The 14,196-nt window shown below is 36.1% G+C and overlaps 1 protein-coding gene across 25 annotated transcripts in view; it reads left to right on the top strand.

Annotated features, from left to right (window-relative positions):
- Positions 1 to 14,196, top strand: part of NUP98 (nucleoporin 98 and 96 precursor) — a gene marked incomplete at its 3' end in the record, with an annotated part of 121,444 nt that overhangs the window by 71,581 nt on the left and 35,667 nt on the right. For all 25 annotated transcript variants that reach the window (XM_082749850.1, XM_082749838.1, XM_082749844.1 and 22 more), the window contains 5 exons: positions 1,231 to 1,529; positions 4,008 to 4,121; positions 4,891 to 5,029; positions 7,584 to 7,761; positions 8,672 to 8,836. In XM_082749850.1, coding sequence (XP_082605976.1) covers positions 1,231 to 1,529; positions 4,008 to 4,121; positions 4,891 to 5,029; positions 7,584 to 7,761; positions 8,672 to 8,836 — 895 coding nt within the window. The remainder of the gene's footprint in view (positions 1 to 1,230; positions 1,530 to 4,007; positions 4,122 to 4,890; positions 5,030 to 7,583; positions 7,762 to 8,671; positions 8,837 to 14,196) is intronic.

Raw genomic sequence — 14,196 nt, 5'->3', positions numbered from 1 at the left:
GGAAATAGAAGTATACACAATAATATTTAATAGTTTGATATATATTCTTACAGTTTAGAAATTTATTTATATAGGTACATTGTAGAGACTAGGCATGAATGATATAATATTTTATAGCCTCTTATTTCCACTTATTTTATTATAAATGTCTTTCTGTATCAATATGAATGTATCTGCCTCCACTTTTTAAATGACTCTGATAGCCATCTTTGTGAATATTTGATAATTAGTTCCCCATTGGAGGACAATTTAGATTATTTTGGTATTCTTTGTATTCAAAACGATGCTTCAGTGAAAAATTGTATATACATCCTTGTACTCCTGTGTTTTGTTTGTTTCTTTCTTTTTCTTTGGATAAAATTCTTATTTGATTTTTCATTAATGAAGCATTTTCTAATACCTTGCTTAGATTAAAAATCTAAACTTTTTAGTTTTTTGTTTGAAATTCACTGCTCTTCTTTGACCTTATGTAGTAGAGTGCCTTTTTCTTTTTTCTTTTTTTTAAAGATTTTATTTATTTATTTGATAGAGAAAGAGCACAAGTAGGCAGAGCAGCAGGCAGAGGGAGAAGCAGAAGCAGACTCCCCATGAGCAGGGAGCCCAATGCGGGACTTGATTCCAAGACCCTAGAATCGTCACCTGATCCAAAGGCAGACGTTTAACTGACTGAGCCACTGAGGCACCACTCTTTTTCTTTCTTTCTTTTTTTTTTTGACTAAAAATTGGGATGCTCAGAGGTGCCTGGGTGGCTCAGTGGGTTAATAAGCCTCTGCCTTCAGCTCGGGTCATGGTCTCAGGGTCCTGGGATCGAGCCCCGCATCGGGCTCTCTGCTCAGCGGGGAGCCTGCTTCCTCCTCTCTGTCTCTCTCTCTCTCTCTCTTTCTCTCTCTCTCGCTGCTTGCCTCTCTGCCTACTTATGATCTCTGTCTGTCAAATAAATAAAATCTATTTTAAAAAATTGGGATGCTCGGGTTCATTCATTCATGAAAATAGCTCAGTTGTAATCTGATCATGAAAATAGATGATGTAATTTGCAGCCATATTTCCTGTGTTAAAATCCCAATTTTAGCTCTCAGAGTTTTTTGAGTTTGGGCAAGTTATTTTCTTTTTCTCTGTCAGTCTAAATAACTTTTTAATATGTAGAATTACTCAGTAAAGTTTCAGTGACGGTTGGCTGTTATCATTGTTATAAAGGTAGCTCTTTAGATAACATTTGTTTCTTCTTTTCAGATTCAGTTTCCTGAGCAAACCTGTTGATGAGAACCATCAGCAGGATGGAGATGATGATTCTCTTGTGTCACGTTTTTATACTAATCCTATTGCCAAACCCATTCCACAAACCCCGGAGACTGCTGGAAATAAACACAACAGTAGTGGCAGTGTGGATGATACTATTGTTGCATTAAACATGCGTGCTGCCTTGCGAAATGGGCTGGAAGGAAGCAGTGAAGAGACCTCTTTTCATGAGGAGTCACTGCAGGATGACCGAGAAGAAATAGAAAATAATACTTACCATATGCATCCGGCAGGTCAGATTCAGATTGCTGCATGGGTAATCTTTTACCAGTCATTTGAGACCTCTTAACTTCACTCAGGTTTTCAATTTAGTGGAAGTCAGCTACCTTAACTTTTAATTAAATGTTTTTATTACATTTTATAAGTGTTGACATTTAAACACTTCACTTGGTTTTGTTTGGTTCTTAATTCACATACTTCTTTTACCTTTGGAGTAGTTAAAATTCATGTTATTAATTATCTGTATAGTTTAGAGATCCCAAATTTTATAGCCAGAGACTATCCTTATACATTCCCTAGCTTTATAAACTCAGATAGATTGTTTACTAGGTTTTTTTAAAGATACTATCTATCTATTTGACAGCAAAAGAGGGAGAGAGCACAAGTAGGCAGAGCAACAGGGAGAGGAGAAGCAGGCTTCTCCTCTGGAATCATACTTTTGGTACTCTTTTTAGCTCTTTATTTTTTATTTCATCCATGATATATCAACAGTTCATTCTTTTTTATTGCTGAGTGATACTCAGTTATTATATATATGCCACACTTGGTTTATCTATCCTCTGTTAGTGAACATTCAGATTGTTTTATAGTTACTCTTTAAGTGTTTGTGAAATTTTTCTGTATCTGATTATATTCTTGCCTTCATATATATTTTCTGGTCACTTGGTGCCCTGAGGAAACAGGTGTATATTTTCACATTAAGAATCCAAGTATAAGGGGCGCCTGGGTGGCTCAGTGGGTTAAGCCTCTGCCTTCGGCTCAGGTCATGATCCCAGGGGCCTGGGATCGAGTCCCGCATAGGGCTCTCTGCTCAGCAGGGATCCTGCTTCTCCTCATCTCTCTCTCTCTGTCTGTCTCTCTGCCTATTTGTGATCTCTCTCTCTGTCAAATAAATAAAATCTTTAAAAAAAAAAAAAAAAAGAATCCAAGTATATATTTGTGTGTATCTACATGAAATTATTCTGATACTACATCTGTTTTTCAAATGCCCACTCTAAATTTTTTTTTTTTTTTTTTTTTTTTTTTTTTTTTTTTTCTTATTTTTCTCACTGACTTTGTTACCTTCCAATTTAAAATTCCTTTCCTGGGGCACCTGGATAACTTATTCGGTTAATTGTCCAACCTCTGATTTTGAATCAGGTCATGATCTCAGGGTCATGGGATGGAATGGAGGCCTATGTCAGGCTCTGCACTCAGCAGGGAAGTCTGCTTGGGATTTTTTTTTTTTTTTTTTTTTAAAGATTTTATGCATTCATCAGAGAGAGAGCGAGAGAGAGCATGAGAAGGGAGAAGGTCAGAGGGAGAAGCAGCCTCCCCGTGGAGCTCAGAGCCTGATGTGGGACTCAATCCCAGGACTCTGGGATCATGACCTGAGCCGAAGGCAGGGGCCCAACCAACTGAGCCACCCAATTGCTCCTGCTTGGGATTTTGTCTCCACCTTTGCCCGTCCCCGCTCCACCTCGCAGATATGTGCACATGTGTGTGCACACACACTCGCTCACTCTCTCTCTCAAATAAATCTTTTTAAAAAAAGTATTGAGTTTAGAGTTGTAGTTCTGTCTCTACCACTGAATCAAGGCAGATTTTTTCCATGTTGGGATTTGCATAGAATAGAAGAAAAATGGATTAAGTAAGCCTTTCTCAGAACTCATTTTATGGAATGCCTTTCATAGTGCAGTATGTTAATGGGGACCATATGAAAAGGTTCTGTGATTAAGTATGGAAAACACTAGATTAAGACTTGATTGTTAGACTTAATTATTTTGTAAGTTCTCAGAGCCTGTAACTTACTATCATGTTCGTGGTTCCCAAACTTAGTTTGACTAGGAACCTTTTTCTAAAAAAGCACAAGTTTCTCCTAGGAATAGTGTTTCTCAGAAAACCAGTTTGGTGGGCCCTTGGATGGCTCATTTGGTTAAGTGTCTTCCTTTGGCTCGGATCATGATCTCAGGGTCCTGGGATCAGGCCCCATGTCTGGCTCCCTGCTCAGGAGGGAGTCTTCTGTTCCCTTTCCCACTTCCCCCTTCCACCTTGCTCATGTGGTCTCTCTTCAAGTAAATAAATAAAATCTTAAGAAGAAATAGTTTGGGAAAATGCTTTAGTCCTATATATTTTCTCTTTATTTAATAATTGAATTATGGATTATTTCAGATTATTTTAAGAATTATTTTTTTAAGGGGCACCTGGGTTGCTCAGCCATTAAATGTCTGCTGTTGGCTCATGTTGGATCATGACCATGATCGCAGGGCCCTGGGATTGAGCCCCATATCAGGCTCCCTGCTCAGGAGGAAGCCTGCTTCTCCCCTCACACAATCCCCTTGCTTGGTTTCCCTCTCTTGCTATCTCTCTCTTTGTCAAATAAATAAATAAATAAAGTCTTTTTTAAAAAGTTACTCTTCTTAAAAAGGAAAAAGTAAAATAAATATTACGAAAATTTCTCTACATAAGGACAATTACAATTAATATTATATTTTCTCTTTCTTTTGTCATAGGCATTGTTCTCACTAAGGTTGGTTACTATACTATTCCATCTATGGATGACCTTGCTAAAATAACCAATGAAAAGGGAGAGTGTATTGTCTCTGATTTCACTATTGGTCGTAAAGGTGAGTGTGAGCTTAGGATTTTGTAATATTTAAGCCTGGACCTGCCTTGACCTGCATAGTAGACACTTTGATCGACAAGTAACAAAGACTAGAACCATATAACATTCTTTGGTAACTGTTTGGCTCGTTGCAGTTTTCTACAATTAAAGAAAATACTATAATCAGCAAGAAAATACTAAGTAAGAAAAGTGAGTAATAAGAGATGAATAATATTTAGATTCAGCTTTATATTAATAATTTAATACAGATAAAGTTTTCTTGGGGGGAAATCTTATCTTGCTATATTGTATTTTAGAGAGGGCTCTCTGGCATTTTAACTTATTCTGCAAGCTAGGTACTAAGTGAGGGTTGTTTGTGTAGCAATAGTACAGGTACTGTGAAGAGATTTAAGAAAACTGTTTTGAGGATAAGTGCAGTAGAAATGTAGATATTAAACCAGATAACTGGTTTTGATGTCATCTTCTGATACATACTATGAATGAAATAAGCCACTGATGATATTACTAGGTGATTTGATTAATGTTTCGGGTAGTCTGGCTGGCTCAGTTGGTAGAACATGTGACTTGATTATGGGATTGTGAGTTCAAAGTCCCATGTTCAATGTGTAGAGATCACTTAAAAATGAAATCTTTTAAAAAATTTAAAAATGAAATATTGATTAATGTTTAAAGTTGGTTTTCTTTTGAGCATTTAGTCAGTGGAAGTATAAAATAGGTTATTTGTCCTCTGTACAGAATGACTTTTCAACTATTTGCTTTTACTTGTATAGGTTATGGTTCAATCTATTTTGAGGGAGATGTGAATTTGACAAATCTAAATTTGGATGATATCGTGCATATTCGAAGGAAAGAAGTGATTGTCTACTTAGATGATAACCAAAAACCACCCGTGGGTGAAGGGCTAAATAGGTATGGATTTATTTACATATTTAGAAAATAATCTACTAACTCACAAAATTCTTTTCACATTATATACATTTTTCTGCAACTTTTTTTTTTTTAACTTACTATACAGTATGATTGTTTCTCTAATTTGAAAGTATAAGTGGTTACATGCTATACTAGGACTTTTTGACTCCTTTTCCCTAATACTATCAGGTCCAACTTTTATTTTCCAAAAATGTATTTTGATAGTAGGTTTTTTTCCTTATGTCTGCTGCAACCATTTTTAATTCTTTCTCTATATTTTAATTTGCCAAACTAGCTTCTGATACCTCTTTGGACAGATGACGGGGCCATAGTTAAAGTAGTTTATGTTCACAACCTACCAAGATTGAATCATGAAGAAATTCAAAATAGCCCTATAGTAAAGAAATTGAATAGTAATTAAAAAAAAAAAGTCCTCCCCCAACTAAAAGCCTTTGACCAGATGACTTCAGTGGTAAATTCTACCAGACGTTTATAGAATTAATGTCAGTTCTCAAATTCTTTCAAAAAACTGAAAAAAGGAAGGAATATTTTCTAACTATGAGTCAAGGATTACCTTAATTCCAAAGCTAGAAAAAGAAACTACAAGAAAATAAAAGTATAGACCAATATCCTTGATGAATACTGATGTAAATTTTTTTTTTTTTTTTTAATTTGACAGAGATCACAAGTAGGCAGAGAGGCAGGCAGAGAGGGAGGAGGAAGTAGGCTCCCTGCTGAGCAAAGAGCCCAATGTGGGGCTTGATCCCAGAACCCTGAGATCACGACCTGAGCCAAAGGCAGAGGCTTTAACCCACTGAGCCACCCAGGCGCCCCTGATGTAAATATCTTCAAAATACATTTGAACCTTGAACCTCACAGATTTGAACTATGTGGTCCATATACATGGATTTTTTTACAGTACAATACCTTAAGTGTATTTTTCCTTAGACTTTTCTCAACATTTTCCTTTTTCCTAGCTTACTTTATTGCAAATACAATATACAATAAATGTAACATAACAATATGGGTTAGTTGACTTAGGTGATCAGTAAGGCTTCTATTCAATAGTAGGTTATTAGTAGTTAAGTTTTGTGGGAGTCCAAGATACACAGATTTTCAACTGCGCTGTCGTTGTTTCCCCTAACCCCTGCGTTGTTCAGAGGCCAACTGTATTACCAAAGAGACTTCAGTAGTACATCGAAAGGATAATACACCATGACCAAGTAGTATTTATTCCAGGAACACAAGGATGGTTTAACATACAAAAAGTGATCAGTGTAATACGTGACATTAGTAGAATTAAGAAAATCACAGATCATCTCAACAGATGTAGAAAAAGCATTTGCCAAAATACAACACCTTTCCTAGAGGTAGAAGGAAACTACTTCAGGGAGCCTGGCTGGCTCAGTCAGTGGAGCGCAAGACTCTTGATCTTGTGGTTTTAAGTTCTAAGCCACACGTTGGGTGTAGAGATTACTTAAAAATAATAATAAAATAAAAAGAAGGAAACTACCTCAACTTAATAGGGCCATATTTTCAAAATGTCAGACTCAGTGGTGAAAGAATGAAAGCTTTTCCTCTAAGACCAGGAACAAAACAAGGATGCCCACTTTGCCAGTTTTATTCGACATAATACTAGAAGCCCTAGTCACAGCAGTTAAGCAAGGAAAAGAAATAAAAGGCATCATCCAGATTAGAAAGGAATAAGTAAAATATCTCTCTTCAGAAATGAAATTATCTTGTGCAGAAAACCCAAAGATTCCATTAAAAACAGTTACAAATTCAGTAAGGTAGCAGGATATAAAGTCAATACACAAAAATTGGTTGAATTTCTGTATGCTAACAATGAGCAATCTGAAAGGGACGTTAAGAAAAAAATTTGATTTACAATAGCATCAAAAAGAAAAAATACTTAGGAATAAATTCAACCAGATAGGCAAAAGCTGGAAGAAGTGAAGAAAGACTAATAAATGGAAATTTTTCCCATGTTCATGGATTGGAAGACTTTAAATTATTAAAATGTCCATACTAGCTAAAGCAATCTACAAATTTTAATGTAATCCCTGTCAAGATGCCTTCACATTCATTACTTAATGGTTAATCTTATGATGTTCCTGTTAATCTCCTCCTCTAAGCACTTGTTGTTTATCAGTGGCAGTTGCTGTTATTACTAATGTTTTTGTTAAGTACAGTAGCACTTTAAGACCTTCACTAAGACTTAGGTCTTATTATCAGACATTAGCACTGAATGTGGTCAATGCTGTATAGTGTGTTAACTAAAATTTCATTGTAAATAATTGATCATGTGCTCTGGTAGTTCAGAATAAATGAAATTTGACCCTTGAACCAGATACTGAGCTAGTCAGTTGATGGTGTGGGTAATTCCTTCTTTTTGAGCTTATCTACCTTGGGAGGCAAGACTTAAGTTTATGAAACATCTGCAGAGTAATTCCAAAATAACACAGATACCTTTATTTGCTGTTTATATAGATATTACTTGGCTTTCTGATCTTAAATATGGAACATTTATACTTTATGTGGTTGTACATTGCAGGAAGGCTGAAGTTACACTGGATGGAGTTTGGCCAACAGATAAAACATCTCGTTGTTTAATAAAGAGCCCAGATCGACTTGCTGATATCAACTATGAGGGTAGATTGGAAGCAGTTTCAAGGAAACAGGGAGCTCAGTTCAAAGAGTATCGTCCTGAAACAGGTTCTTGGGTGTTTAAGGTATGATAGTCACTTAACCTAGTTCTTATAATCTGTGATTAGAGTGACAAAATGTATTAGAAGAGGTCCTCCCTTAAATTCTTTATTTTTTTACAAATTAGGGAACAGGTATAGAGATGCATGATTTGCCCCAGATTACACACCTTTGTTAAACCCCAGAACAGTAAGAAGCTATGAAAAACTTTATGCTCATGATTCACATCCTGCCTCATCCTATGAGCATTTACATAAACTTCTAAGGAGTGTTTTTTCAATCTGCGGTATCGTTAGAAGCATGAGACAGAATTTTTATCTCTTGATATTAACCCCTCCTCAGTTGTCATTGATTTAAAGATTTCAGGGGATGAAAACATTAACATCCTTTCTTCTTTGATAGTTTAACCTAATGGTTTCTTTCTCTTCTAAGCCACTTGAGTTATTTAATTGCTGAAGGCCTGACATAAGTCGGTAGTGAACAGCTAAGCAGTATATAGATGTGAAAATAGTAATGGCTCTTCCAGATTTGGTTTCCTTATTAGTAAGTTGGTATTATGTACAAGCAACCAGTACATGTACTAAACATCTAAATCTAGGGACAGCAATAAATTACATGTGATATATGTGCTGCCGAAGCGAGCACTAAATTACATGTGATAGATGACATTTCATTCTGTCTTAAATATTTTGATAACTCTTTCTTTTTAAAGCTAATTCTGCATGATTTCAAGGGCAAGTATTTTAGAAGCTGTTAGGAATATAAGTGTTAAAATTGATTTTGTTAGGATTCTGGGGTGCCTGGCTGGCTCAGTGGTAGAGCATGCAACTGTTGATCTCGGGGTTGTAAATTTGAGGCCCACATTCAATATAGAGATTACTTAAAAATAAAGTCCTTTTTAAAAAGTTGATTTTGTTGGATTCTCCTTTTTCTTAGGTCTCCCATTTTTCTAAGTATGGCCTTCAGGATTCTGATGAAGAGGAGGAGGAACGGCCATCTAAAACTAGTACAAAGAAGTTGAAGACTGCTCCTTTGCCTCCTGCAGGCCAGGCCACCACATTCCAGATGGCTCTTAATGGCAAGCCAGCACCTCCACCCCAGGTAGAGACAGGACAGTGAATTTGAATGGAATCCATGATACAGAAGTTGAAGTCATTCAGCTAGTACAAAGCTGTTTATGACCCCTGGAACTTTGAAGAGTACAAACGTATTGGCAATCACGTTGAGACAAGTACGAGGGAGGGCATGAGGTGGTCCTGGTATCTTTTTTTAAATTGAGAGATTTAAAGAATTCTCATGCTGTTTGGATCATTCCTTCTACAGAGTGTCATTCTTAAACATCTCCCTCTCTTTCATTTGGACTTGCTGAATTCTCTGCTCAGTGATCAACTCAAGATAGCATTTTGTTTGTGTGAGTTGATGCAAAGTAAATCTTACTTTCCTTGACTACCTGATGTGCAGCTTAATTTAATCTTGTTCTTTACCTCCCCGGTTTTTTAAAAGTTCATTTAGCTTTCTGCAAGGGTTTTTTAACTCCATTTTTCTCAAATTGCTTGCTTATACTTCACTTCAGGTAACCTTTGGGTTACCTGATAATTTGTATTTTAACAATACATAATATTTCTGAAAATAGATCAGGTTTTAGAATATATATGAATTATTTGGTGTGGGGGAGAGGGGCTGTGTTGTTTATTGCAGTTACTTGTGTCATACTCTTTCAATATTGTTAAGCCAGTATAAAACTTTTGTCCGTGTAGGGAGGGGTTTGCAATTTAAATATCAGGTAGTTTCTTTTCCAACTCATAAAGAGTTTTACTTCCTTTGGATGTTGTTTATATTCAATCAAGTTACAAAAATTTTTTTTTCTTTGCTGCCATACTCCCTCAAAGAAGAGAATTTAATACAGAATTTCTTTGTAAAGCATCCTCTACCTCTCAGCTGCTAAAAGCAGGACCTTTGGAATTTTTGTGCTACAATTCTTATGGCTGCTGAAATGTGCAATTTTTATGATTTATTAAATAATTTCTTGGGAGGCATTTTCTGGAGATTGTTGTGTATGTATGTTCATATTTGCGCGTACAAGGTGAGGGAGGGCATGATAAAGGTGGGAAATGGGATATACATTGACTTCTATGTTCATAATCTTTATAGCATAAAACCCTAAGGAATATCTAATGAACTAAAGAAATGCTATAAATGGACTTGGTTTTTCAATTTTCCACGTTCCCCCCTTTTTTTTTTTATTCATATACTTTGTATAATCCCTTTCTAGAGTGTTTTTGATCTTACATTATATGTATTTCTTAGGATAAGAGTCAGATAGCCTTCATTTCTGCTAATAAAAGTAATTGTTAGATCCTTAAGATGCTGCTGTGAAAGAATAACTTCATCTCTGGATAGACAGCAAATTTACGTACTGTATCTTGACAATCAGTGATTTTTTTAGGCTGATTAGTTTCTAGAATACAAACAGTAAGGGATAACCCTACATTTCTGTGATAACACTTCAGTAAGTGAGAACTCTTTAAAAAACTTTTTGAAGAGCACCAGAAATTTTCAGAAGAACCAGGTTATAGGAAGAGGAGATGTGGTAAGGATCAAAATGGGCAAAAAGAACATAGTGAGTGGGATCTTTTTCAGGTATCTGGTTTGATTTAAAAAGCAGGTCGTCTTTGGCTGGGGAAACAGAAATGGGAGAAATGGATAAGTTGTTTAGATCTTAGACTAATGTATTAGAACAGTAATGAAGGATTCTTCCTTCATATTGCCCCAGTGACCTAAGTGAGGTAGGAAATGCTAGTGGTTGCGTAGTTTTAGACTAGCACCAAAGACCTACATTTTACTTGGCATGAGGAAAATCCTTGTGCCATCTGAATGAATTGGGAACAGAGGGCGCAGTCTTTTTATTCTGATGTCAAGATGATTATCTTCACACTGTCACCTGGCTCCCTGAGGAGCTTGATTTCAGGACATAGTGTTCTTCAGTCCAAAACAGCATTTTTTTTTTCCTATGCACAATCTCAGGTTCTTAGAGTTGAGAGTTGAGGGTTTTTTAGGTATTAGGAAGATACATGTTTTTTTAATGGTCACTTATCCCATTGCCTTTTATGTAATATTCTCATTCCCCTCTTTGTAGTTTGTTCTTAAGATTTTATTTGCTCCTAAAGAGGTAAATCTAAGCAACCAGGAAACATTAACGTAACTAAATCTTTACATAGTAATCTCTTCTGTGCCTTTGAAGTTAGAGAAAATGTTGGTAGAAACACCTTCATCACACAGATCAATCAGGGAATTGCAGAAACATTTTGGTGTTAGAACATTATTTCCAAAATGCTGATCTGAGATCCAGTTTTCAGTTGACTACAACACTACTTTGGTGACCTTTAATTCCATAGATGCAACATGGGGCTCAGGCATATTTATATTTTAAATGCCTTCCCCCAGGTGATTGAAATACGCGGCCAGGGTTCAGAGCCATTTCTTTAAAGACCTCAGATGGCATTCAGGCAGAGAGACCGTACCTATAGCCTTTTTTACCTCCACCTCTTACTGAACTTGGGTTCAGTATCATTGAGGCAGACTAGTTGACTTGCTCACACCTTACTGTTGTTCACTCAGTAACATTCAAATGAGTAAGAAATTTTTTTAAAAGAAAAAAGTAATTAGGATTTTTAAAAATTCCATTTTATCTTGTGTATACTTTTTAAAAGTAAAACGGCAGCTATCTAAATTTAAATTTATCCAGTAAGTCTATATATATATATTTTATATTTTTATGTAATTAATATATACTACATATATATAATGTATACTACAAATCTTCTTGCTTCAGATATTAACGTTGCAATGTCCTATACTTCCTGTTGTAATATCCCTGAATGTATGTGTAGAAACATACAGACTTACTTTGGTGAGTCCTTGAAACCCTGAGATGAACTTTTTCCGGAGAACATGGTAATGTTGACAGGGCTAATTTTCTAGCCAAATGAATATAAAACATTCTTTGTAAGTTAGAAGACAAATAATTCTGGAATCAGGCAGCAACAGTAGTTAACTGGATTCAATTATTTGCGGGGGGGACGAACAGTATAAATACCTGTTTTGCCGTGGATTGGTTACTCACCCTTTATTGAATAAAAGGTGTCATGATTTACTTTACCTGCTTGAATTATTTTATGTACTAGATTAAGGGATGCTTTATTTTTAGGGTATTGGTTGCTTTGTTTGTATGAGGAAGATTCTCGTGAGATGGAAAATGAAGGTTTCTAAAATCATTGAAGGTTTCACTCATGAAACCTCACCCTCCATATATCTAAAGAGAGAGTCATTTTACAGATATTATCTGTGTACTTAGGATTTGTAATGTACTGTGCTGGTTTTAAACATAAATAAGATCTACTTTCAGGAGATTATAGAATATGAAAGGGATATTCTGTTTGGCTGTTTTTCCGAGTATCTGCCTTATTTTTCCATAAATTTCCCAAGGGCTTTTTTTTTTTTTTTTAACTTCCTCCATTGCTTCTGAGCCATCTTTCTATTAATATTATTATTATTAGTCTATTTTTCTTTTCAGGACTGGCTTTGAAGAAGCACCTGATCTCCCAAGATTTCTCTGAATATAAGTACACAGTCATCTTTTGGGGGAGTTTGCTGCAGTTGCTTAGATATACTTAATAAAATTCACTGATGGGGGTCTTAGGAGCTTAACCAGCTCCTCATAGTTTCATAGTCATTCACTTCCCCCTTATCCACTTATTACATGATACCTCATGGCTTTAAAGTCTATGCGTGAGGGTAGAGTGAATAAAACCTTGATCCCTAGCACACTTCTTAAAAATAAGGTCTGTACTTGAGTTGTTTAAGGCAAAATGGGAGGATTTCATCAAAATATTCTAAGTGAACATCTCTTGCTGTTACTTCTTCGTTTGAGTAGTGTAAGTTGAAACCATCCTCTTTTTCCTTTCCTTTCACACATCCTCACTCCTTGTTCTTTCATATTAATTGCCTTCTCTAGTGTGTGCCTGGCACTACACTAAGCAGTATAATTGACGAAGAAAATGTCTGATGAATGTTGACTTGAACAATGTATTTGGTGATAGCTACAGAGAATAGTAGGCCATAATCTCTGTTTTCAAGCTTTGACAATGCGGTGGGACAAATACATACTGCATATGCAAGAAATCATATTATATCAGGATGAATTCTAAAAAACAGGTTTAGACAGGGTGTTATAGGAGCCCAACAGAGGGAGGGTATCCTAACTGATAGGTTGACAAAGAGGATATATGGGGCAGTTTAATAACTTTTACTAAAAGTGAATTGGTTAAAAACTAACTTATGAGAGAACTTTTGGAGTTAGAGTGTACCCATAATTCTTGTAATTAAAATGGGAGCATTGTGATCATGGCTACTTCCTTTTTTTTTTTTTTTTTTTTTTCCAGAGCTAACATCAAGTTAGCCTCTCCAGTAGGTAAAAAATACTATCATGTATGCCTTTCACCATTATCTAGCCTTCAGTTTTGTTAGAGCAGACCTTGGGGATTCTTCATGTCTTAAGTGACAATTTATTATGTGTCCAACAGCTCAATTTTTCTACAGTTACAAATGGAAGGATTATTATACTTACTAAATGGTGTCTTTTTGTAAGGATATTTGTTATAGGAATGCAAGGGTGGAACGCCTGGGTGGTTCAGCTGTTAAGCACCTGCCTTGGGCTCAGGTCGTGATCCCAGGGTCCTGGGATAGACCTCCCCACCCCATCGAACCCCCCATCGGGCTCCCTGCTCAGCAGGAAGCCTGCTTCTCCCTTTCACACTCCTTGTGTTTGTGTTCCGTCTCTCGCTGTCTCTCTCTCTCTATCAAATAAATAAAATCTTCCAAAAAAATAAAGAAAGAAATGCAAGGGAATAATAGCTAATATACCACTAAAAATAAAGCTGAAAAAGTTAACACTAATGGATGTTTCTTTGACTAAAGTAATCATGAAATTATTTTTAAAACTACCTGGGGGCGCCTGGGTGGCTCAGTGGGTTGAGCCACTGCCTTCGGCTCAGGTCATGATCCCAGGGTCCTGGGATCGAGTCCCGCATCGGGCTCTCTGCTCAGCGGGGAGCCTGCTTCCTCCTCTCTCTCTCTGCCTGCCTCTCTGCCTACTTGTGATCTCTCTCTGTCAAATAAATAAATAAATTCTTTAAAAACAAAAAAAAACTACCTGTTACATAATAGCATCCATCTAAGGGTCAGCATGAAGTAAGCCACTTAGGAAAATAAACCCCAAACTTTGGAAGATTAATAATCTACAGATGATATCATGATAAGAAAAATAGTAAAACTTTTTGAATTTGAGAATGTTTCATGAATCAGTTTAGCCACTTGTTAGCATTTTACCAGGTAATATGCAAGTTTAGGACAACTTAATGATTTGTACTGAACCAGATATTTTACAGTGTGCTTCAGGTAGA

This window comes from Mustela nivalis (assembly GCF_964662115.1).
Source record: "Mustela nivalis genome assembly, chromosome: 9".
In the NCBI taxonomy this organism is placed as follows: Eukaryota; Metazoa; Chordata; class Mammalia; order Carnivora; family Mustelidae; genus Mustela; species Mustela nivalis.
This window is presented reverse-complemented; position numbering and strand designations above follow the sequence as displayed.